This window comes from Pseudoliparis swirei, chromosome 6, assembly GCF_029220125.1.
Source record: "Pseudoliparis swirei isolate HS2019 ecotype Mariana Trench chromosome 6, NWPU_hadal_v1, whole genome shotgun sequence".
Classification (NCBI taxonomy): domain Eukaryota; kingdom Metazoa; phylum Chordata; class Actinopteri; order Perciformes; family Liparidae; genus Pseudoliparis; species Pseudoliparis swirei.
In genome coordinates, this window is record NC_079393.1 from 7,097,580 (window position 1) to 7,123,312 (window position 25,733).

Sequence of the window (25,733 nt, forward strand, 5' to 3'; positions counted from 1 at the left end):
ACATGGTGACATTTATGTTTGTATGCCTTTTTAAATAAAGATAATAATAATAATGTGCAACATGACCATTTTTTTTTTAATGAAAGAATTTCCTGAGGAGGTGGGCGTGTCCACGCCAGCGCACCCAAATCCCGGAGGTATTTCGTCACTGCGGGATTACGCACCTTTGACCTCTCCAGCACTGTCAACAAGTAAGCGGCTCACGGAGGAGACGCACGCGCGACCGAATCCACCGGCAGCAACCGGTTCGTCACGTGACCAGCGTGCAAGCTCCTCGCTGCTGTCTCTGTCTCTCTCTCTCTCCCTCTCCCTCTTCTATTTCCGCGTTCAAGCGCTGGTCCTTGAATGCGCCTCCGCCGCGGCCGCTCCGCGTCCACCAGCTTTCAACGCCGCGAAACTGCGTCGCCGGTGCGGGTGAGATCAACCGCGCGTCGTGGAGGGGTGGAGGGGGGAGACTCGCGCAATCGCATCGCCTGGACCCCGCGCGTCGCCGCGCCGCTGCAGCAGCAGCAGCAGCATCAGGAGGACCATCATGCTCACGCGGGTGAAATCGGCCGTGTCCAATTTTATGGGAGGCGTGATGGCCGGCGGCTCCAACGGGGATCACCCCGGCGGCTCCGAGCTGCCGCTGAAGTACCCGTACGGCAGACCGGAGTTCCTGGGACTGTCCGCGGACGAGATCGAGTGCTCGGCGGATCACATCGCGAGACCGATCCTCATCCTGAAGGAGAGCAAGCGGCTGCCGTGGTCCACTGGCTACGCAGAGTGAGTCATAAAAACCCGTACGCGTCCATCTTTGCTGGCACAACACACAAGAGCATCCTTTTTGTTCCTTTTTTTTCTTTTTGAGATCATGCACTCGTCAAGGTGTAAACATGAGCATCAATCTGCTTTAATTCGGATTATTATGATGGAAGGATTCATATATGTGGTGGAAATTAGAAATAGGCCACAGCAGCTGGCTTTTCCCGATGTCTTCCTTCAGTGATAAACATCACATTTTCCTAATCGGACGTAAACAAACAGATAAGGTCGCTATGGAGGCCATAACTAAGTGTTTTATTATTGTGATGATGCAACAATACCGTCATCTTATTGTAGCTGCAGACTCATAGTGTCTCTGTGTGTGTGTTTTTCTTTTTTTTTTACAAAATGAGATCATCAAGCTGCACCCTCAAATCGAATTTACTTTGAATTAATTTAATTTAATTGAGAAATAACGTGACTTGTGTGAGGGCTGGTCAGGGAAGCTCTCAATAGGGAGAATTAGTCACCATGTTTGTTTCGTTGCTAGTGTCTGCACAGCAACAGCCTACAGCTCTCACTCTCAGTAAAGCCGGTAAAACTTGACCGACCGTGTACTTTAAGATGCATAAGACGCACAATAAAACGAGACGCACAACAATCCCTTGTGTAGATCAGGTTTGAGGTGTTCCTGCTCGTGGATTCCGAGTCATCCTCCTCTTCCTCCTCCTTCTTCTTAACAACTGGGACCAGATTCACAACCTGAGTTCATCTGTTGTGTTATTCACATCACAGTGTGTTATGTTTGGGTGCCCCTCACAGTCCACTTGGCTCCGCCTCCTGCCGAGGCATCAATGAACTGTGTGTGTTAAATCCTAAAGAGGGCATATTGTAAACGGCGTAAAGCAGCTTGACTCGTGAAAAGCAAAGTGGTTCCTTAGCTGCGGCTGCAGAATGAACAAAATAAAAGGCAGAACGTGACAAAATGCAGACTTGCTGGAATATTTCCCCCCCAAAGGCAATAATACAACAGGGGAGGCAGCCGGAGCGACTGTGTTTGCATACGGGTGAGAGCGGCCTGGAACGAGACCTTATGCAAATAAAAAGCTTCACGTGGTTAAAGTTTGACGTTGACTCAAAAAAGTAGGACAAACACTTTGCTCTCATCACCGAGAGCACGGAGTCACAATCGCACTCCCACGTTGGAGAGTCTGGGGGTGATCGGGTGGTTGGCGAGGCCGTCTCTTAGCCGTACAGGTCACAGGTCAGTCCTATCTTGTGAGTGTGTGTGTGTGTGTGTGTCCACAAAGAAGAGTTGCTCCGTTTTCCTTCCATGGAGCCTCCTCATCATCACGCCTGTTTCCCGGAGCTTACTCTCTTCCTCGGTGATGTGAGACGTTAAGTGGGAGCCGTGCGTGCACACGCTCCCCCGTAAACTCGTTGCATCTCGTGTTTCGACTTTGCCGGCGTCCTGCTGTGAACCCGACGACGTGCCACGTGATGCCCACTCCCCTCCCTCCCAGTCGCTCTCACTCCCTCAGGGCGATGGAGTGAGCTGCACGGGTTGACACTAAAGAGAGAGATCAGGGCTGCAACTGAGAGTTGATTTATTTTCCTTATCCACAGATCATTCGCGATAAAAACTAGAATCGGCACTCGGTAGAGCGCATACCTTCGCATATCACAAGATTGGGCATTGAATTATGAACATGTTGGCATTAGTTGCATGCCAATTGGATAAAAATTGACCGCGCTATGGTAAAAAGAAGATGTTGACCTATCCTTGACCTTGACCTTTGACCCGATTGATCCAAAAATCTAATCAAATGGTCCCCGGATAATAACCACTCATCCCACCAAATTTCATGCGATCCAAGAAGATGTTGACCTTGACCTTTGACCCGATCGATCCCAAAATCTAATCAAATGGTCCCCGGATAATAACCAATCATCCCACCAAATTTCATGCGATTCGGTTTCAAACTTTTTTTGTTATGCGAATAACACGCATACAAATAAATAAATAAATACATGGCGATCAAAACATAACCTTTCTCCCTGAGTTCAAGTGGAGATGGAGTCCTTAAAATTGTTGTTGGTACTTTTCTATTCATAGACTTATTTGACTAATTGACTGTTTGAGTGCACGATGGATCGATCCGGTCTCCGCCTGGAGAAGAAAGCCTCTGGAAGGGTTTGATTCTCACCCACCGCCCTCCGCGATGCTTTCCTCATGCTAATCTGCATGAATAATTTTAAATCTGAAGACGGAAAAGAAAGGAAACCACCACCCGCTTCTATGTAGGCCGCATACATTTAGTCAAGATGATCATCCGTGTATATATATATTACGATTAAAACTAATTTTTATGTATTCGGGTTTTTGGTTTCGCCATACTTAAACTGAAGAGCTCATTCAACAGTGTGTGTGTGTGTGTGTGTGTCAGATGACTGTGGGTTAGCTGTCGGCTCCCTGTGGTGACGGGAAGATAATTCCAGCATCACGAGAGGGATCCTGACCGCCCGTCTCCGGGTGGGCAGCTGTCGGGTCCAGTGAGCGTCATCGTTTGAACGGATCAGTGAGTTCTGCTCGCCCCCCCCCCCCCCCCCCCGTGCACTGGGCTCGCTGCTGGGCTGTTCTATGCGTCTGAAGCCTTCAGTCCACTTAAATGGGGCACAGTCACCATTAGAATACCTTTTTTTAATTTTAATAATGTGATCACATTTGTGGTCTGTACATCGTAAAGTTACTCGCTTACATCACCAAATTCCGAATTTGTTTGCACTTTAAGTTAGTCACTCCCACTTTGAACGTTGCCTCACTCCGGGTCCCTGTCCTCTGAATTCTATTGGTGCAGTCAAAATGAAGAAGTGATGGATTAATCACCCAAGTATTAGATCGACTGATGATGACTACTTAACCTGCTCCTCTCTAGGGTTTATTCTTCTATTTTTTTTTTATGCAGGTTCATTCATAATACCACTTTTAGTTGTTTTTTTCAGCCTTTTCCTGATATCTTTCCACTGCAATGATATTGTAATATCAACGCTAGGCGTGTTTTCATAACGTCCCTTCAGCGACCTGGTGGCGTTGGATGAGGCGTCGTGTTTGGAGCGAAGCGTGAAGTCAAGTGGTGGAAAAAAAGAAAGAAGCCACCCGTTGGTTCACAGCTCTGACGGAGTCATTAAGGTCAGGAGGTCGTCTCAGACGGGAAGAAGTGGAACGAGGTGAGCCGACATGACGGCCCTGCTCTCGCACACTACCCGTGCCTCGGGGTCTGGGCGGCGTCTCCTCTCGCATCGAGAGAGCCTTTAATCATGTGACCGTCCAGGGTCACGTGACCCCGCGGGGCTTTGGTCTCAGACACGCATGATGGCGTCTGTCATCAGATAACGTTCGCTTATCGCATACTAACAGAACATTTTCCAGACCATGCGATCATTTCTGATTTTAAAAGCTTCTGTGGAAACTCAAACGGTGACATGAAGTGGACTGGATATGGTGTGGAAAATGTGTTCATTTTGGTGTTGGAATTAACAATAAAACAGATAAACTTGGTTTTAAATCTCAAGTATTTCTCTGTACAATACAGCAATCCAGAATATGTATATTTAAACCGTTTAAATTGACTATTTTAAGGCAAAATAAGCAACAGCTTAAGTATACGAGAGCGTGCCATAATTAGATTTCAGAGTGACTCGCCAATTAAAATCAATCTCACTGAGTGAAGGTCTGCCCTGTCGGTATCCGGCCGGCCTGACGTCCCACAGTGTTTTCTCAGCTGGAGACGCAGTTCATCTCCAATTAGGACCAATTAGGATTACATAAGAGCCACCCACGGGGGGGGGGGGGGAGTAATCACCACCGGCTCTCACGTCAACATGTAGCAAATTATAACGTCTCAATTATTTGAGGTATGACTCTCAGAGACGACGCTGAACGCGTAATAACTGTGCTATAACTATAATTTACCTTTTTATGACGAGTCTGTCGCAATTTTGCAATCACACACACACACACACACACACACACACACGCCTTTAACAGAAAAACATGTTTAGATTTCACATTTTTGTCCCCGCTCTAATTTGTATATGATACCACATGCACAGTTTGAATCGGGCCGCCGTAGACTTCACATCTCCCACGTTGTGGCTAAGTCCAGGATGGAGTATTGTGCAGCTCGCAGCAGCTTCCACCGTCTGCCAGGTGTTGTGTAATGTCGTATAACGCAGTATTTCCGAATATTTCAGTATATTTCTGTCCTCTCACCTACGTGCGTGGCTCTCGAATGGAAATGTGTATTTAAAGAGTGCATTTGCTGACTATATCTCACACTGACTCCTAAGATATAATCTCTTGCACATAAATTGAGTTGGGGAAAGGGTTTATATGTAATATATGGATTAAAGGTCACCGCTTGGAGGATATTGCTAAGGAGGATATTCTAGCCCTTGTATAACCTGCAGCTGTGTATCACGTTTCACCAGCGACATTCAGGAAATGTGCTTTCTTCCCGGAGTGATGCATCCAAGACGCCGGTTACCCGACATTTTTTAGTTTCTGATAGAAGGAAGAACTTAAAGCGATGTGGAAATGACGACAGACCCCCCCCCCTCCCCGAGGCGTTGTCTCCCTCCCTCTCGGATACTAATGATGTATTTTTTTCATGTGCACTGCCGTTCAAAAGGTTTTCTTATTTCCTTTGATTAAAAAACAAACACAATCTGTATAATTCAGACACCAAATTGAAGATAAATAACTAAAATTTTCAACAGAGGTGAAGTCCCCACAGTGTTGCATGCCAGGGGAGAAAACTCTTCCTCTAAATACCCTTTTTTAATGTTTGTTATTTGTTTACCAGTCCAGAAAAGTGTTATCAAACCACAATTGGACTCTAAATATAGTGGGAACTTGTGTTTGTTTGTTTGTTTGTTGTGCCCTCTGCTCCTAGATTAAATGGGTTAAAACTGATTTTTCAGTCCAGTATGTTCAGCTGATATTCTCTGATCCATATCCAATACCCTAATTAACCCTAAACTAAAATGTATTTATTTTAATTTTACAATCTTTGTACAGCTTTGCTAAAACATCTAGCTGTTAATGTTTCAGCTTGTAATTGTACACTTTCTTTCAATCATTTTATTTTAAGTTTTTACAAGTTACACCAGACAACCAAAAACAACAACGAATATATACAAATTACATAACAGCATAACAACCAACTATACGGAAAATATAGCACAAACATGAATATTAAACTGTTCCTAATTTAAAATCGTATTACAAATGACGGTTGGTTTCTTCTCTTCTTATATAGCTGAAGCTCAGAGGGCTTCGTCTCTTTCTCTTCCATCAAAATCATTTCATCAAAATAACTTTTTCCCAAAGAAGACTTTCTACGACCGAGAAGCTTGGACGACCCTTAAAAAATATCGAGTGGCAGATCATAAACTTACGTTGGTGTGTATTGTATTTATTATTCAAACGCCTGTATAGTGCACCCATCATGGCACGACTGGATTTAAGGATTTCTTTCAAACAAATACTAGTTCATTTATATGGTCTCCATTATTGTATTGTCAAAATTTTCTTTTGTAATTAATAAAAAAATAAGTCTTTTATTCTCAGGTGTTCTGTTAGTAATGCGTGGCTTAACTTCCTTGTTTTATGTCCTTTTTTTCCCCACATTTAGGGTGATCAATGCCGGGAAAAGCACCTTGAATGAGGACCAGGCCTGCTGTGAGGTGCTGGTGGTGAAGAGGAGACCAGCGGGCTGCTCCACGCCCAACCGGACCCCGACGACCCGCAGGAGGTCTTCCCTCCCCACCGGAGAGGGCCAAGGCCCCCGGGAGAGCCCGGTGAGTCGAACGGAGACGATATGCAGAATATGTCATGGATCCACATCAACGCGATCCACCGGGCTTCACACACACACACACACACACATACACACACACACACACACACACACAAGGTAGTGTCGGTAACAATATGGCCGTCCGCACAACTGCTTACTACATAACAAACCACACGACCACGCAACCGCTACGCAGAACCCACACGGCACAATTCAGTCACAGGAAACATGTCGTAGAAATATATATTTTTGTTTTTACCGTTTTTAGGTTTTCTAAACTACACAATATTTGCATTTCCTACCATTTGCATCAACCCCTCTTAATGAGGAACCAACCCGGGGGTCGATGGCAATTTAACAGGAGACGCCAAAATAATCTATATTTGTGAAGAGGAAAAAGAAAAAAAATTATTAGTGAAAACTCCTACTAGTGAGATATTAACAAGTGTTTTAATGATTGCAAGTGAGTAAAAAAAATGTCTTTACATTTCATTTGCGAACAAACGCTAATCCTGAGCCATCTTTTTGATAACGTGTCACAGACTGGATGCTTCCACATTGTTAGTAATCCTTGTTGTTGTTATTGTGTATTTTATTCAGTCAATCATTGCAATACAATACCATATTATTCTATATAATATACAAAACAGAAAGACTGAAAAGGTAGAAGCAAAAAAATGCTTATATTTCTATCCTAAATTATTATAATCAAATAAATCTGAAAATGAATATGAAATAAAGAAAAATAATAAATAAAATAAAAAAAGATGTATATGTGAATAAATAAAAAGAAAAAATATATATATATATTACATCTTCCGTATAATGCCTCGCTTGCGTCCGGCGCCGCGTCCTTCACCCGCCGCCGCAGCTCTCGACACAAAAAAAAAAAAAAAAGATTTGCAGACAAACGCACACACAGGCTTCAACGTCAACCGTGTGTCCTTCTGCCCGTCCAGTACATCGTGTACAGGTAAAATGAAACTGCTGCAAACATTTCTCCTCCTCAGCCCACCGGCTCTCTGCTCAGGCCGAGCCGCAGCCCACAGCGAGCTCATGCAAGGACCTCGTGACTCACTGCTGCGGCGATGAGTCGCGTAGAGCCTTCGTAGTTCTTCTCTGCTTCACAGGCTCCTGTTGTACAACCCGCCCGCACTATATTTAGAAAATCATCACCTTAGTGTGTGCAGAAACACATGCCAGCTCTGATCTACACCCGGTGATCAAAACAATGCATTATACGCCCTGCAGGTCAAAGCAGCCCTCCGTTTTTCCACTTTACAGACTTTTTATATGATGAAATGTGTGCAATAGCAAGTAAATCTCCACACTTTCATGTTATTTGACCTCATGTTGGATCAAAAAGACGAGGGTCCGACCGCGTTCCCCTCTGAACACCTACGTACAGCACGGGGTGAATGTTCGATGCGATGGCGTCAACGGAGTGGAGCTCTTCGCCCGTGGAGTTTGTGCAGTGGCTGAATCACACCGGGACTGACGGGGGTCCCACCTGGTCCGGAACAAAGATTTCTCTTCTTCTGGGTCACTGAGACGACACACACACCGGAGGTTCCCCAACCTTCTCGCGCTGCGACCCTTTACACAGCGTCTATTCATCAGGAGGCCGACTAAATGTCACGTGTTGTTCCCGCTTAGCTTTTAGTTTAGAGTGCTTAAGAAGTAAAACTGTCCAGTGTATTTTAAAAAAACATAAAAATAAACACGGATAAGAGAAAAGCTACATTGAGCTGACCTTTTTTTTCTTTCTCTTTTCTTATTTCCTATTTGTGGAATGTGCAGTCTCTTGAGGTTGAGGGATCCCTCCAGGTAAGGAACCATCAGCAGACATGTCATTACGCATTTTTTAATTCTGATAATAAGGAGTTAAGTGCATCCATTTCGAGATCTTTATTAAATCTTGACATTTGATTGGCTCATATCTACTTCCGTCTGATTGTTAGAGAAACCGTTGAAGACGGTCATGAATAAGACACCATGTGGACGTTGATTATTTCACCTTTCTTTTAAAATGTTATACGTGATATTTTATTTTTTATTAGGTATTTTTACAGAAATACAACCTTCAAAAGTAAGAATGCATAATAGTAATAAAACCTAAAACTTAACCATGCATCTGGCTAATAAGGAAACACAAAAATAAAAATGTTAAAGCAGGAAACACTTCACCAACATTGTCAGTCGATCATAAATTCGCTCCAACAAACAGATATTTATAAATATCAAATGTATTCACAAATTTAAATGTATTTACAAACATATAGATATACACTACCGTTCAAAAGTTTGGGGTCATCCAGACAATTTCGTGTCTTCCATGAAAACTCACTTTTTTTTTTTTTGAAATGAAAGAAAATATAGTCAAGACATTGACAAGGTTAGAAATAATGATTAATATTTGAAGTATTAATTTTGTTCTTCAAACTTCAAGCTCAAAGGAAGGCCAGTTATACAGCTTATATCACCAGCATAACTGTTTTCAGCTGTGCTAACATAATTGAACAAGGTTTTTTTCTATCACATTATTAGTCTTCTCGATTAGCAAAAACAAACATGTACCGAGAACACTGGAGTGATAGTTGATGGAAATGGGCCTCTATACACCTCTGGAGATATTTCATTAGAAACCAGACGTTTCCACCTAGAATAGTCATTTACCACATTAACAATGTATATAGGTATTTTGATTAATGTTATCTTTATTGAAAAACAGTGCTTTTCTTTGAAAAAATAGAACATTTCTAAGGACCCCAAACTTTTGAACGGTGAAAAAACAGCTTTTTTCTTTGAAAAATAAAGACATTTCTAAGTGACCCCAAACTTTTGAACGGTCGTGTATATTCTAGTACAACATATATTCAAAGAGTTTTATTCACAGCGAATCTTTAGTTTTAAACTTTTATATATGGGTTGCATCTTGGTGGATTATTTCACTTTTTTGTGGACTACAGGTGACGATAAAGACTTAAATACAATCCATGGCTGGTGTTTTCAGCTGACACACACACACTAGATGATGAATGGATGTTTAGTCTCTAGTCTAGAAGCTCCGAGAACTCCTCTGTTCACATGAGATCTCCCACGGATGCAGATATTGAGCCGATGGATTAACGTGTCTGCCTCCCGTCTGAATCCAGGACAGCTCCGAGAGCCTCACCTTCCACTACTGGGCCATGTTCGACGGCCACGCCGGCTCCGGGGCGGCCGTCGTGGCCTCCCGCCTGCTGCATCACCACATCGCCCTGCACCTTCAGGAGGTGATGGAGATCGTCTGCGGTCCGAACCTGCCGCCGCCCACGTGTTTCGGCGAGGAGCCGATCAACCACCACCTGACCCCGACGTCCCAGCGCGCCCTCACCAGGGCCGCGTCGCTCCGCGGCGCCGCCGGCGCCCCCGGCTCGCCCAGCACCCCGCCCACGCGCTTCTTCGTCGAGAAGAAGGTTTCCCACGAGAGCCTGGTGGTCGGCGCCATCGAGAACGCCTTCAAAGACATGGTAAGGGGCGTGAGCATCACACACCGCGGGAAACATGTGGCCCTTCATGTTGTTGGTGTCCTGCTACTTCAGTTAGTGATGTCATCTAATCCCCAGAATAACGCCGGGCATCCCCCTTTTTAGATCGCCCAAAGCTTTTGCCTCCATTGCTGGTTACCTTCGCATTGAAAATGCGGAAGGTTTTGTTTTGATCGCCGTGTATTTATTTGTATGCGTGTTATTCGCCTAACTCAAAAATGAAATTTGGTGGGATGATTGGTTATTATCCGGGGACCATTTGATTAGATTTTGGGATCGATCGGGTCAAAGGTCAAGGTCATGGATAGGTCAAAATCTTCTTGAATCGCATGAAATTTGGTGGGATGTTTGGTTATTATCCGGGGACCATTTGATTAGATTTTGGGATTAATCGGGTCAAAGGTCAAGGTCATGGATAGGTCAAAATCTTTTTTTTACCATAGCACGGTCAATTTCTATCCAAGTGGCATGCAACTAATGCCAAAATGTTCATCATTCAATGCCCAATCTTGTGATATGCGATCTACCGAGTGCCCGTTCTAGTTTTCTGTGTATTTGGAGGGAAAAAAAGGGCCAGACATGCCCCTTTTTTCACAATGAAAAAAATTAAAACACTTTTCCGGCGGCCTCGCTTGGAAGCAACGATAAGCTGGAAAAACTAAAGACGCAAAAATGTATCTTACATGCTTTTGCCATTTCCTTTATCCACATTTCCACATCATAACATAGTTTGATAATAACTGCACAGTTGTATAGACCGTTGTGACAAATTGTCCACCGAATTCTTAAACTCGGTAAAATGACACAACAAACAAAATGCGTGACGGCGTTATCGGCTCTCACCACCGTGTGAGAGCAGCGATGTGATGATGATGATGGTGTGAATAAACAGAACACAGACACACTGACACGCCGTGCTGCTCGCCACTCTTTATAGATCCAACCGCCTGAATTCCACCAGATTAATGCATTTAGCTTAAAAAGTTACAACACTTTCTTTGGGGGGAGCACGCCCCCATGACCCCCCTAGAGGGTCCGGGGGCGAGCTCCACAGTCTTGCGGGAAAGACGACGATAAAACACCCAAAAAATAAAAACATAATGCTCCAGCGTTGTTCCACCTACAACTCGACAAAACACAGTATAATAATTATAAATTCGAGCCTCACCCACTTATTATTGTCCCGTAAAAATTGCCAGCTGAACAGTTCAGAGGCCCGAACATATTCAGTTTTTCGAGATAACAAACTATTCACAATTTAGAAACTAGAAACAGTATTTTTTTTCTCATTTTGGTTTTTAAAAAGAAGAAGAAAAAGACTACCAAAAAAAATGAAAATAGCTGATTTGACAATTGATTTATAAACTAAAATACAAACGTATGCAATTCATAGTGTATGAATGAATAGAAGTAAACGAATAAATACAAATTAAGCAATACACACAAAATAAAACTATTAAACATTTAGTTTTTTCATAATTAATATCTATTCGACTGCTACTTTTGTGTCGGACCACAGACCCCGTCTGTGATGACCTCTGCTGTGACCCTCCTGGTCTCCAGAAACCAGACTAGCACTGACTCCTCTCCCAGTAACACGTGACCACGGTCAACACACAGCGGCAGTGTAGAGTAACGTCACTTGAGGAGGTTCATCTAGAACACAGGTGTCAAACACAAGGCCTGCGGGCCAAATCCGGCCCGCCATGTCATTTTATGTGGCCCCCTGACGGCTTGAAAGACACGCAATCTCCTTTTCTTAAAGAAATTTAAGAAAAATATCCCGTGCTTTTATTTTGAAGGTTTCAAATTAAATGGATTTACGTTGTTATATTGGAGACATTTTCTTCTGTACAATATTTCTACTCAAATAAACAATAATCAAATACAAAAAAGAGTTATTTAACAATATGTTCGTTATGTTTCAGGTACACTGGCCCTTTAAGAGGTGGCCGTGAAGCGGATGTGGCCCACGGTGAACATGAGTTTGAAGCCCCTGATCTAGAATCTTAATAGAGGGAAGTGCAGCTCAATCGAATCAGGAAATACAATCCCACAGGGCTCCTGTGTTTCCACCTCTTCACCACTAGAGGGCGGTGTGCGATTACATATTCCTCCCAAACGCCACTGCCATAAAAAGGTGATATAAGAATATTGGGGCACTTACTGCATGTGTAGGTGTAATGAATGATTATAGAAGGATCAGTTAATTAATTCAGAAACCTATTGTGAATTCATGGTTATAATGATGATGGGATTTTTGCTTTACGAGTTGTGAACTACAGTTGCACATTGTTACGTCACAATGAAATAAGCGTGCCGTCAATCAGCAGAAAGCATCTGGATTAATAGATTACTGATATTAGGATCCACTTTCAACAATAAATAATAGTGTCTGCGTCTAGTTATCTCTCTCTCTCGGTCTTAAAGGGGAATCGCACCCGAAGTCCACCGTTCCAACCAGTTGCACTCCCGCTGTATAAACCTCCCCGATGCTCGCGGCTCCCGAAGCTCTCTAATGGTCTCAAATTGTTCTTCGCAGAGTTTTTTTTTTTTTACTCCCCCAGTCCATTGCTCCGTGTCTCACTAATTGTAATTAGAGCCCGCGAGGCGACACACACCGGCGTAACCACCTGGAAAAACAGCGTCTGCTTTCCTCCACGGCTGCCATTTTTTATTTCAATAATTATTTTTGCTGGGAGAAACTGAAAACTAAAAAACTGTCACTTCTACTTGTTGCTGAGTAATGACCGAAAAGTCGATCTTGGCAGCATCTCCCCCCCCCCCCCAAAGCCCCCTTGTCTTATTTGTATTTTTTTAATGAAGCTCATTCTTTAAGAAAATGGGAAGTGTCAAGAGAATCCTGGGCAGGTCGGGTTACTCTCTAAATCTCCCGCCTGAGAGTTCACTGAGTCTCTCTGTATCTTATCAGCGGGATCCGCCTTTCATTTTGTGTGTGTGTGTGTGTGTGTGTGTGTGTGTGTGTGTGTGTGTGTGTGTGTGTGTGTGTGTGTGTGTGTGTGTGTGTGTGTGTGTGTGTGTGTGTGTGTGTGTGTGTGTGTGTGTGTGTGTGTGTGTGTGTGTGTGTGTGTGTGTGTGTGCTACTGAAGCCCCGATAAACACTCGGGGGTGTAAACATCAAACGCAACATGTACAAAGGCGGTCGGTGGGCTGGTTTCAGAGAGTCGGGGAGAGGAGCCCACCGTGAGACCGTCTTCAGTGTGTGTGTGTGTGTGCAGGCTGCCACTTGTGAATATCCTATGCCTCCTCACTTTATGATTATCAGCATTTCAATATTTTTGGGGGGAAATGTGCTTATTGGCTTCTATTCAGCAGGCGGTGAGCTGAGCTTAGCCCAGAGACTGTAAACTGGGAACCAGTGAGCCGGCCCAGTCCATGTGGAGCTCAGCGGGTCGCGTCTCGCCGGTCCTCTGATTTGAAGGACGACCCCGCCCCGCCGGTCGTAATCTCGTCTGATTTTAATTTGAGGCGAGAAACTTGAATAAATACAATAGTTCGAAGAGGATGTTTTCACAGCGATGTAAAAAATAAAAATTTGAGGAAATTGATTAGTTTAACTTGCTACACTAGCTAAGAGCAGTTTATATTTCAGAATTAAAACTACTAATCCCCCCCTCCCCTCCCCTCTATTCATTGGTTAATGGGCCAATAGTTTCCATTTCAGAATCAATTTCAGAGTAAGCCAAGAGCTTAATGTGAGGAGACTAAATATAGAAATCTATGCAAGTTAGCGATACGCTCTTTTTCTTTTCTTTAAAAAAAAAAAAACTGTCCCCACACAAGTTATTGGCATGAAAGGAAACATAATAACAGTTGCAGCCGCTGCTCGGCTGCTACCTCACCTCAGTAGAGTCCAGCTCGCAGGTCAGCGCTAGTCTGGAGAAAAAAATAATATATATATATATATATATATACATACGTATATAAATATATAATATAATTTTTTTCTTCCTTCGCTCTACCTGTCTTCTCTCTGTTGTTTTTCATTTGTCCCGCCCCTTTTCCCACCTTTGACCAATGAGCACAGGTCACACCGACTGATACTTGAAGAGACTAACGGATTTGTTTACCACACGGTTGACCTTCAATATTGTTCAGAACTCCATTCTTCCATTTTGTGTGTATATATATATATATTGATGAGTTGATTTGAGTTGTAGCTCCAGATGAGATATTTGAGTGGTGATGGACGATGTGGTCACATGATGTCATGTGGGACTCGTGTGAAATTCGCTCATTCCTGATTCGTCAGTCCTATCTCTCGTGGCGTCGTTTTTTTTCTTTCTTCTTCTTTCCAGGAAACAATGACAAGTTTAATTTGAAGAAGTGCAGAAACCTTTTTTTTCCCTCTTCGCCTGCGGGTCACTGAGCCGTCACTCGTCTGGAGGAAGGCGTTTCTGTTTATGAAGACGTTTTCATTATTGAACATTTTGCCTGCAGCACACAGCGAGGATAAATATGTACGGCTCGCTGTGGACTCATAATTCAATTAGGGGTGAAGGACACATTCGTATGCACACACACACACACACACACACACACACCATCCTCCATCCTCCCTGACTCTTGAGAAATGTGTGCAGCAGCCACAGTGGTATGTAATGTGTGTGTGTGTGTGTGTGTGTTTGTTCTGAAACTGGACAGGAAGATGGAGTGCAGGTATTCAGGAACACACATATGCACCCAAACACACACACACACACACAGCAGTTCTGTCTCACACAAGCTTACTAAGTCATACGGAAACATCCGGTCGCATGTGTATTTAAATTAATTTATTTATTTATATATATAAATATATGTACATGTATATATATGTATGTGTGTGTATAATATAGATATATATATATATATATATATATGTACATGTATGTATTTATGTATGTGTGTGTATATATATATATAAACAAACACCATCCACTGCTGTCTCCTGTCAGGGATACACAGACTCTGCGCACACACACACACACACACACAGACTCTGCGCACACACACACACACACACACACACACACACAGTTTTAATCTGACGGAGGCTTGCATGACGGCCTTCCCGCAAATGTGTTCGCCAGCGTTTCTCCTCCCACTCAGTGAGTCGATGGCGATGTAGCGACGGAGGGAAGCGGAGGAGGAGGACGAGGAGGCGCCGCAGGGGTCGTGCATCGTCTCCGGGACGACTTCCTGTTTCTGCTTTGCCATTTAAAGGCCCCTCGGGAGCCGTTAGCATCAACAGTAGCCGCGGGGGAGCGCGCACGGGCTGAACCACGTGTGAGCAGCTCGGTTAGGAGTTGAAGTTGGCCTTTTGATTAATTTTCTGACGGGTTGATTATTCATCTAATTAATGAATTGATACAGTAGCATGGGGTCTTTTTTTAATCTTTTTTTTTTGTTGAGGGGGGGTTTAATTAGCACCGAATGAATCTGGGCTAATTAACCGGTGTCGTAACCAGCGGCCGCTCCAAACTTTCCCTCCGATCCCTTTTGGGTTTCCATTACGCTTTATTGCTCCTTGACTTATGACGCTATTGACGAATGAGTTAATTACGCTGCTATAATTAATAATAGCATAACGGTGAGTTTTAAGTACCAGGGTAAGGTTTTACTCTGCATCAGGTTCTCGGTTAAATACTTTGTGGCGCAGCGTGACGGGAGGAAGAAGTTATTTTTGAAGGCTACGATGATTTAAAAAGATGCTAATGTGCAGATGATGAGTTTGGATGATGTGCTCTAGATATAAATGTGTGTGTGTGTGTGTGTGTGTGTGTGTGTAGGACGTGCAGATCGAGAAGGAGAAGGCCGTCTTCAACGTCTCGGGCGGCTGCACCGCTCTGGCCGTCGTCTTTTTGCTCGGGAAGCTCTATGTCGGGAACGCCGGTGACAGCAGGTGAGACGCTCAGGCGGACAAAACGAGTGCACCTTTTTTTTGCAATGACGTCTTTTATTTGCGTTTTTTTTTTTTTTTTTTGCAACCGTTTCCCAGTTTGAATAAACAGAGATGTATTCCACTCCCTCAGAGCCATCATCATCCGGGCCGGGGAGGTCATCCCCATGTCGACAGAGTTCACGCCGGAGTCGGAGCGACAGCGGCTGCAGTTCCTGGTGAGAAGGAATCTTTTCTTTCAGCCGTCAGATATTTGGGGAGCTGGCCTCCCCCCCCCCCCCCGCCCCCCCTCTCTCTCTCACCGCCTGCGCTCATTGCCGGCTCCATAGCCTGTGCAATTGTTTCTCCTCTCCCCCGGGTGTGTCAATCTTCCTCTTGTTTCTTTCCATATCTGAAGGCCTACATGCAGCCCCACTTATTAGGGAACGAGTTTACACATCTGGAATTCCCGAGGCGAGTCCAGAGGAAGGAGGTCGGGAAGAGGATGCTGTACCGTGACTTCACCATGTCGGGGTGGTGCGTGAGCTTTTTTTGATTACATTTGTTTTAATTCATCCCGTAACATCAAATACGATACACGAGTCACCGTGAGGATAACACACAAAAATAATTTGTTTAAAATGCACACAAAAAACCATGTTGACATCCTTAAACTTCAAAGTAATCATCATTCTGCCTCGCAGAAACATCACTTGCTGGTATTTTGTGCGTTTGAGTGATTTTTTGTTGATAATGTACCCTTTATGTAAATAATAATAATAATGCATTAGATTTATATAGCGCTGTTCAAGGTACTCAAAGACATAATTAGAATGGGCACTCGGTAGAGCGCATACCTTCGCATATCACAAGATTGGGCATTGAATTATGAACATTTTGGCATTAGTTGCATGCCAATTGGATACAAATTGACCGAGCTATGGTAAAAAGAAGATTTTGACCTTTTCATGACCTTGACCTTTGACCCGATTGATCCCAAAATCTCATCAAATGGTCCCCGGATAATAACCAATCATCCCACCAAATTCCATGCGATTCAAGAAGATGTTGACCTTTTCATGACCTTGACCTTGACCTTTGACCCGATTGATCCCAAAATCTCATCAAATGGTCCCCGGATAATAACCAATCATCCCACCAAATTTCATGCGATTCGGTTTAAAACTTTTTTTGTTATGCGAGGAACACTCATACAAATAAATAAATAAATACACGGCGATCAAAACATAACCTTCCGCATTTTCTATGCGAAGGTAATTACAACTGGAATTTCTACACATTAAAAGCAGTTCCACACCAAAAAAGTGTGGAAACCTGTAAAGGACAGAAAGCTGGAATCAGATTCATAGTCAAACTTACTTGATCAGATTATTCTAGATTTAAAAAACGAGATTCTAAGATTTTAGACTAAAATGGGGCAATCTCCCTCCCATATTATTATGGTATTAAAGCCATTCTAACGCTCCGCTGACACGAGGAGCGCCTTGCCGCCGCGGCCTTGACACGCCGACTCGTGTGCGCCTGAGAGGGAGGCGAGCAGGAATGTGTGGGCGCATTAAGGACAGCTCTTTATCTGACTGGAGAAGAGAGGGATGAAACCAGTCCACGGGGTCGAGTAACAGAGTGTGAGGAGGAAGAAAAGAGCCGGCATGTGAGGACTGAAGTACTAATGGAAAGGTGGAGGGGAGATGAAAGAAAGGGTTGAAGTGAGGGAGGGAGAGAGAGCATAATGCAGCGTTTAAGTGTAAACTGTGTTTTCCCTTTTCTAGGAAAACATGTGACTTTAAGGACAAACACACACCGCTACTGAGGTCACCTGAGGTCACATTATTATTGGCTGCATTCTCCACAAACAAAGTTCAGCATTCAGCTGTAAGTTTAAAGCACACATTATTTGTGCACGAATTCCACTTTGTGTTTAGCCACAATAAAAAAAAAACTCCATATTAAGTAAGTGTTTTTACTCAAGTAATATGTTTGCAGATATATCTGACATACTCAATATGTAGATCTCCTGCTACTTCTTCTCCGTATGACGATTAAATATTGTACTTTTTTCGAGGCCTCCTTCCGAAGCCACTCCCCCAAAATGATCCTGATAATAAATATGTGAAATAACCTCAACAACTATTTAACATTAAGATAAAGCAACAAATCCACTGAGTTACGTTTAGGGAAAACATCATGGTTAGGCTTTTTTATTTATTTATTTTATAAAAGATCTGTAAACATCGCAATAACTTTTCTTTAACAAGATCTTTTCATTCTCTTTACCTTCGCATTGAAAATGCAGAAGGTTATGTTTTGATCGCCGTGTATTTATTTATTTATTTATTTGCGTGTTCCTCGCATAACTCAAAAAGTATTAAACCGAATCGCATGAAATTTGGTGGGATCATTTGTTATTATCCGGGGACCATTTGATTAGATTTTGGGATCGATCGGGTCAAAGGTCATGGTCAAGGTCATGAAAAGGTCAACATCTTCTTTTTACCATAGCTCGGTCAATTTATATCCAATTGGCATGCAACTAATGCCAAAATGTTCATAACTCACTGCCCGATCTTGTGATATGTGAAGGTATGCGCTCTACCGAGTGTCCGTTCTAGTTTCATTTCTGTGTTTATTTGAACAGGGTCCGTACACATCAATCCACCCAGGGGTGAATGTCTCATTCTTAGCTATCAGGCCTCATTTCAACCGTAGTCCTTGTGGCCAGATGTTACAAGCCTTCACTAAGGGAGAGAAAGGTTATCACAGAAACATCATGAAAAGCAATAAACATACAGGTTACGATCACAAACACTGGCCTCATCATAAAATAATTTTAAAAAACGTCCTAAAAAGCAATAAGTAGACACACACTCACTGAGGAGGGCGTCACGACTCGCGCTCGCTGGTTGAAAGTCCTGCGTTTTGCTTTTTGCTTTTCTTTCTTCGTCGGAGCATTTTATTTATTGATTGCTGTCGGTGTGTCAAGAGAATTTCACCTCGTGTAAAAAAAATATATCAAAAGAGGTTACACTGACACATGACCTACCCTACAGCTTCAAGCTGCAGCACTTGAGTACCTGCACTTGACTACGTACCCCTGCTGCTTTAAGCTCTGGTTATAAAGTTATTTAAAAATGTAACCTCTTCATTCTGGACACGTTTTTTAAATTGTGTCTACCTCCTCGTAGAACATGTGTCACACACACACACACACACACACACACACACACACACACACACACACCGAGGAGAGAGGAACCGGGAGGTTCAGCAGATGTAGGTCAGTCAGAACTCTCGCCCGGACTCAAAGTCCGGGTCCTGAATTAAACCGCTGTCATCCGGCGGGGCGGAGCCTCTGACGAGCGTGGGCGGTAACATCATCGTGTCATGGCGTATAGGTGCACTTGAGACGCTCTAGAGCTACAAAGGAGCTTTTTTTTCTCCGATTTTTTTGTATTCATGTCTCTGCAGCTTTCTGATACACTCTCCTGTCAGTGTGTGTGTGTGTGGGTGTGTGTGTGTGTGTGTACACCAGCATCCAATTCCCTCAAAGGCATCAGTGATCAAGGCCACGCTCTAATGAAGGCATACAGGCCCGCAGCCCACCTCTCTCCGTCTTCCTCCCTCGCTTCCTTTGCCTCATCCCTCTCCTCTCGGCCAGTTGGCCGCTTCCCCCGCGACACACACACACACACACACACACACACACACTGTAATGGCAGGCGCCGTCCAGGGTGGACAGGCGCTGCTGTTATGGAGTGATGGATGGGGAGCGGTCGGCCGTGGACAATTGCTTCAGAGACGGAGAGAAATGTAAGCTAGAGAGAAGAGGGGAGGGCGAGAGAGAGAGAGAGAGAGATGGTGCTGAGGCCTCATGGGAGGGCAAATATAAGAGACAATGGACGTCGGTCCAGCCGTCTGTCTCCGGCGCCCACGAGGGTGTCTCTTCTCCTCCTGGTCCTGTGGACAATGACCGGTCTCCCTCCTCCCCTCTCATCTTCCCTTTCTCCTCCGTTACGCTTCCTTTCCGATACGACCGACGCGACTTGGAGAGCGTCGCTCGTCGCTCGGCTCCAGCCTCGCTTTTTTTTCGCTCCCGGAAGAGTCCCCTCGCGCTCAATCTGCGAAAAAATAAATAAAATAAAAAGCCCCTCAAGGTTGGCCAAAAAAAAAAAAGACGTTTGTCAGATGCATCGAACTTTCCGATTCATCCGCCCGGTGACACGGCAACAGCCTGTGTGTGTGTGTGTGTGTGTGTGTGTGTGTGTGTGTGTGTGTGTGTGTGTGTGTGTGTGTGTGTGTGTGTGTGTGTGTGTGTGTGTGTGTGTGTGTGTGTGTGTGTGTGTGTGTGTGTGTGTGTGTGTGTGTGTGTGTGTGTGTGTGTGTGTGTGTGTGTGTGGAGATGGATCAGCATGCCGAGCACAAGCTGCTAATGATTTCTCTGGCATCCCTCATAGCACCGAGCGGAGGTGACATCACTCTTTGCTCCCACCTGTCTGCCTGTCTCTCGTCACCTGCAGAGAGAATGATACCCCGCCCCCCCTCCACTGCATCCCTCTCTTCCTCTCCTCTCCCATCCCCCTCTCTCTCTCTCCCTCCCTCACTCGGTCACACTCTGCAACGTATCAGGCGACCCGAACAGCCCTCGGATGTGAAAGCGCTCAGTGTTGTGGTCAAACAGAGCGGCCCCTTGAGCACCCCCCCCCCCCCCCCCACAGGATTAATGTGCATCCCTCTCTTTCTGTCACAAGCTCGTTCTCTCGGGCGTGACGGGACGGATCGGCTGTAAACACGAGTCTCCGGAGGGAGAGCGTCCCCGTTTTCATCTTAATGCCTCTTTTGAAACAATGACATAATAACGAGCGTCTGGTTGCGTTGTGAAGGTTAAATACTCAAACGGGAGAAGTTTTGAAGTTAATGCGGCAAGATAAAAAGGTGTTTTTAAAGCAGATGGCGAGATCCGCGCCCGTTCGATTAGATCCTTTTTCGTTAACTCAGTTCAAGTTGTTCCATCTTTTTTTTTTTTTTATCTTTTCTTTTCTCCACATGAATATTGCAAACACGAGGGAGAGGAGACTCTTCTACAGCTCGCCGCTCCTGAAGAGTCCGCGTTCCTGTAACGGTCCTCGCTCTGCTCACTGTTTTTTTTTAAAGGAGGAGAAGAAGAAGAAGGAGAAAAAAAAGTGCTGAGTGCAGCAGTATAGTGCTCGCCTAAGGTGGAAACATATGGTCTCTGAGTGGAACCAGCAGTCATGTAAAAAGCATCCAGGTCCCTGATAATCTGCTACGCAGCAGCTGGCATACATTGGATAAGGTGTGTGTGTGTGTGTGTCACATGATATTTGCAAATGACTCTTTATTTATAATCGGACCAGTTGTTCGTCGTTTCTTTCACATCAAAAGCTTCAAAACTTCCTTTTTCTCTCCTCCAGTCTCAAATAAAAGACTAAGCTGTATTTCTAAACGCTCTCTGATCCAGGTGAGGAGGCCGGCTTTTTATTCCGAGCGTGAGCTGCGGAGGGAAAGCTCTGCGCTGGCAGCTCTTCTGGAAATCGGCTCACATGTGTCGTGTTTCTGGTGCTGTACGGCAACACGGTTCAACTGGACTGGGCCGTGTGAGCCAGACTGGTTTCTGAGCTGCAGTAATAGAGGGGAAAGTGTCTCTTAATTAAGACGTGGCATGAATACATACAGCATGAGACGCTCTTCTTCTTCTTCCTCGTACTGCAGCGCGCCGTCTGAAGACTAAATTATTCATCGGTCGGAAGTTTAAACACAGCTCTGAGAGCAGGGGAATGTAAACGTGGGTGCTCTTGCCTCATTTACATCCAGACACACACACACACACACACAAAGTCTCCCACCGTAAACCAGGAGTGTCTCATCCTCGCACAGACGTCCCTTTATTTGTAAATGATGCTCGGGGCTCCGTGTGATGATGTCTGGGTGGATTTTTCTTCTTCTTCTTCTTCTTTCTTCTCTCTTCCTTCCCCAGCATACTCTTTCTCACTCTAGTGAGGCCTACTGGGGGGGGGGGGGGGGGTACGTCCCGCCCCCGCCATAAACCACAGAGCCATTAAAGTGTCCTCTCTCCTCCGCGCAGGGCGTATAAAACCATCGAGGACGACGACCTGAAGTTTCCCCTGATCTACGGCGAAGGGAAGAAGGTAAGAGATGTTATTTCCCGCAGACGTGGGGCCTGTAATCAAAGCTCACCGGGGCACCGTTAGTCAGACCCCCCCCCCTCCTCCCCCCTTCTCCACATCCGGCACCAATACACTTCCACACAGCCAGGAGTCAAAAGGTGGGACTAGGTGACGAAAGGAAAGATGAAAAAGGGACACGCTCCGACTTGCAGGACGGTCTCGTTCGCGCTCGGACACGAACCGCGGAGGAAAAGGTCGAGCTCGGGGCGCCGTTGGTGACATTTCCCTCGGCGGTGGTCTCATGAGCTGGACCGTGGATTCAATTAGCCCACTTCCCCAGCCCCTTCGCCGAGAGCCTTTAATAGAGGCGGCGGGGGCGGGGCCGTGGTGGCGGCGGTATAGCAATTGGTGGGGGGGGGGGGGGGGAAGGGGTTTCGCAACAGCCTGTAAATGAGTTTGATGGCGTCCGGAGGCCCCGGGGGAACGATCGCTGAGGCGCTCCCAGAACTGGAAGACACTGACGATGAGGCCCGGCCGGCTGCTCGTCCGTCCAGAGAACGGTTCCCACGTGTTGAGCCACGAGGGAATCGACGCAGGTTATTCCTTACCGGAGCCATATTGTGATTTAATGAAGTGAGTCTCAACTTCATCCCTGGTGCAGTGTGTGTGTGTATATATATATATATGTTTGTGTATATATATATATGTATATATATACATATATGTGTATATATATATATGTGTATATATTCAATTCAATTCAGTTTATTTGTATAGCCCAATTTCACAAATTACAAATTTGTCTCGGAGTGCTTTACAATCTGTACACATAGACATCCCTGCCCCAAAACCTCACATCGGACCAGGAAAAACTCCCAAATAACCCTTCAGGGGAAAAAGGAAGAAACCTGCAGGAGAGCAACAGAGGAGGATCCCTCTCCAGGATGGACAGGTGCAATAGATGTAATGTGTACAGAAGGACAGATTTAGAGTTAAAATACATTCAATGAATATGACAGTGTATGAATAGTTCATAGTAGGCATATTCCACGATGGAGACCTCCACGATCCATCAGGCAGATGGCGGTGGGGAGGAGGAGGCGGAGTCTCAACAGTAGGCGGAGTCTCAACAGGACAGTGGCGTAGTCAGGAGCAGGAATTCCACGACCCAGACCTCAATGATCCATCAGGCAGATAGATCTATGCCGTCTCATAGGGTCCGATGACCCCATGAGACGTGAAGTCAAAAGGACTCCGGGAGAAAGCAGAGTTAGTAACGTGTGATTGAGAGATGAAAATTCATCCTTAAGAAGAGAAAAAAAGAGAAGATAGGTACTCAGTGCATCCTAAAACGTCCCCCGGCAGCTATAAGCCTATAGCAGCATATCAAGAGGCTGGACCAGGGCAAACCTGATTCAGCCCTAACTATAAGCTCTGTCAAAGAGGAAGGTCTTAAGTCTACTCTTAAACGAGGTGACTGTGTCTGCCTCCCGGACTGAAATTGGAAGCTGGTTCCATAAAAGAGGAGCTTGATAACTAAAGGCTCTGGCTCCCATTCTACTTTTTAAGACTCTAGGAACTACAAGTAGTCCCGCATTTAGTGAGCATAGCTCTCTAGTGGGGCAATATGGTACTACAAGCTCCTTAAGATATGATGGAGCATCACCAATCAAGGCTTTGTAGGTTAAGAGAAGAATTTTAAAAGTGATTCTTGATTTTACTGGGAGCCAGTGCAGAGCAGCTAGTGCAGGAGTGATGTGATCTCTTTTCTTAGTTTTAGTGAGAACACGAGCTGCAGCATTCTGGATCAACTGGAGGGACCTAAGAGATTTATTAGAGCAGCCTGATAATAAGGAGTTGCAGTAATCCAGTCTCAAGTAACGAACGCGTGAACCAATTTTTCTGCATCTTTTGAGACAAGATGTGCCTGATTTTGAAATATTACGTAGATGAAAGAATGCAGTCCTTGAGATTTGCTTTACGTGGGAGTTAAAGGACAAGTCCCGATCAAAGATAACGCCAAGATTCTTTACAGTGGTGTTGGATGCCAGGGCAATGCCGTCTACAGAATCCACATCACCAGATAATTGATCTCTGAGGTGCTCAGGGCCGATTAAAATTACTTGGTTTTGTCTGAGTTTAACATCAAGAAGTTGCAGGTCATCCATGTTTTTATGTCTTTAAGACATGCTTGAATTTTACAGAGTTGGTTGCTCTCCTCTGGTTTTATCGATAAATATAGTTGAGTGTCATCTGCATAACAATGAAAGTTTATGGAGTGTTTCCTGATAATATTGCCCAAAGGAAGCATGTATAAGGTAAATAAAATTGGTCCAAGCACGGAACCTTGTGGAACTCCGTGATTAACGTTGGTGGTTATCGAGGCGTCATCGTTTACAAATACAAACTGAGATCGATCTGATAAATAGGATTTAAACCAAATTAGTGCCGTGCCTGAAATGCCAATCGACTGCTCCAGTCTCTGTAACAGGATGTCATGGTCAATGGTGTCGAATGCAGCACTAAGGTCTAACAAGACCAGGACAGAGAGGAGTCCTTTATCTGCTGCCATTAAGAGGTCATTTGTAATTTTCACCAGTGCCGCTCGGTGCTGTGGTGTTTTCTAAATCCTGATTGAAATTTCTCAAATAAACTATTATGATGTAGAAAGTCGCACAACTGATTTGCGACCACTTTCTCAAGGATCTTGGAGAGGAAGGCCAGGTTAGAGATCGGTCTGTAGTTAGCCAATACCTCTGGATCCAGAGTGGGCTTCTTCAGGAGAGGTTTAATAACAGCCACCTTGAAGGAGTGTGGTACGTGGCCTGTTAGCAGAGACACATTGATAATATCTAATAGAGAGCCGCCAATTAAAGGCAAAACGTCTTTAAGCAGCCTCGTCGGGATGGGGTCCAAGAGACAGGTAGATGGGTTAGAAGTAGAAACCGTTGAAGATAATTGGTCACGGTTGATGGGAGAAAAGCCCTCCAAATATACACCAGGGCATACAGCGGTTTCCAAGGCCATTCCACTTGAGGACAGATTGGCACTGGTTATGGGCAAGAGAATATTAATCTTGTCCCTAATAGTTAAAATCTTTTCATTAAAGAAGTTCATAAAGTCATTACCACTAAGGTTTATAGGAATGCTCGGCTCCACAGAGCTGTGACTCTGTCAGCCTGGCTACAGTGCTGAAGAGAAACCTGGGGTTGTTATTATTTTTTCTATTACTGATGAGTAATAGGCTGCTCTGGCATTACGGAGGGCCTTCTTATATGTTTTAAGACTATCTCGCCAAACTAAGCGGGATTCTTCGAGATTAGTTGAACGCCATATGCTCAAGCTTTCGTGACGCTTGCTTTAGTTTGCGGGTCTGAGGGTTATACCAGGAGCAAACCTCCTTCCTCACTGTCTTCTTCTTCAGAGGGCTATCGAGTCCAGTGTCATTCTCAAAGAGCCTGTGGCACTGTCAACAAGATGATCAATCTGGGACGGACTAAAGTTAGACCAGGAGTCCTCTGTTATATTGAGACGTGGTATCGAATCAAATACAGAA

The 25,733-nt window shown here is 44.6% G+C and overlaps 1 protein-coding gene across 2 annotated transcripts in view; it reads left to right on the forward strand.

Annotated features, from left to right (window-relative positions):
* The first annotated feature begins 210 nt into the window (after positions 1 to 210).
* Positions 211 to 25,733, forward strand: part of ppm1h (protein phosphatase, Mg2+/Mn2+ dependent, 1H) — a 30,186-nt gene continuing 4,663 nt past the window's right edge. The window contains exons 1-8 of one of the 2 annotated variants that reach the window (XM_056416949.1): positions 211 to 765; positions 6,441 to 6,606; positions 8,406 to 8,432; positions 9,761 to 10,117; positions 15,928 to 16,040; positions 16,171 to 16,255; positions 16,435 to 16,553; positions 22,135 to 22,198. In XM_056416949.1, coding sequence (XP_056272924.1) covers positions 533 to 765; positions 6,441 to 6,606; positions 8,406 to 8,432; positions 9,761 to 10,117; positions 15,928 to 16,040; positions 16,171 to 16,255; positions 16,435 to 16,553; positions 22,135 to 22,198 — 1,164 coding nt within the window. In that variant the 5' untranslated portion in view covers positions 211 to 532. The remainder of the gene's footprint in view (positions 766 to 6,440; positions 6,607 to 8,405; positions 8,433 to 9,760; positions 10,118 to 15,927; positions 16,041 to 16,170; positions 16,256 to 16,434; positions 16,554 to 22,134; positions 22,199 to 25,733) is intronic. The other variant, XM_056416950.1, reaches the window with a different exon arrangement.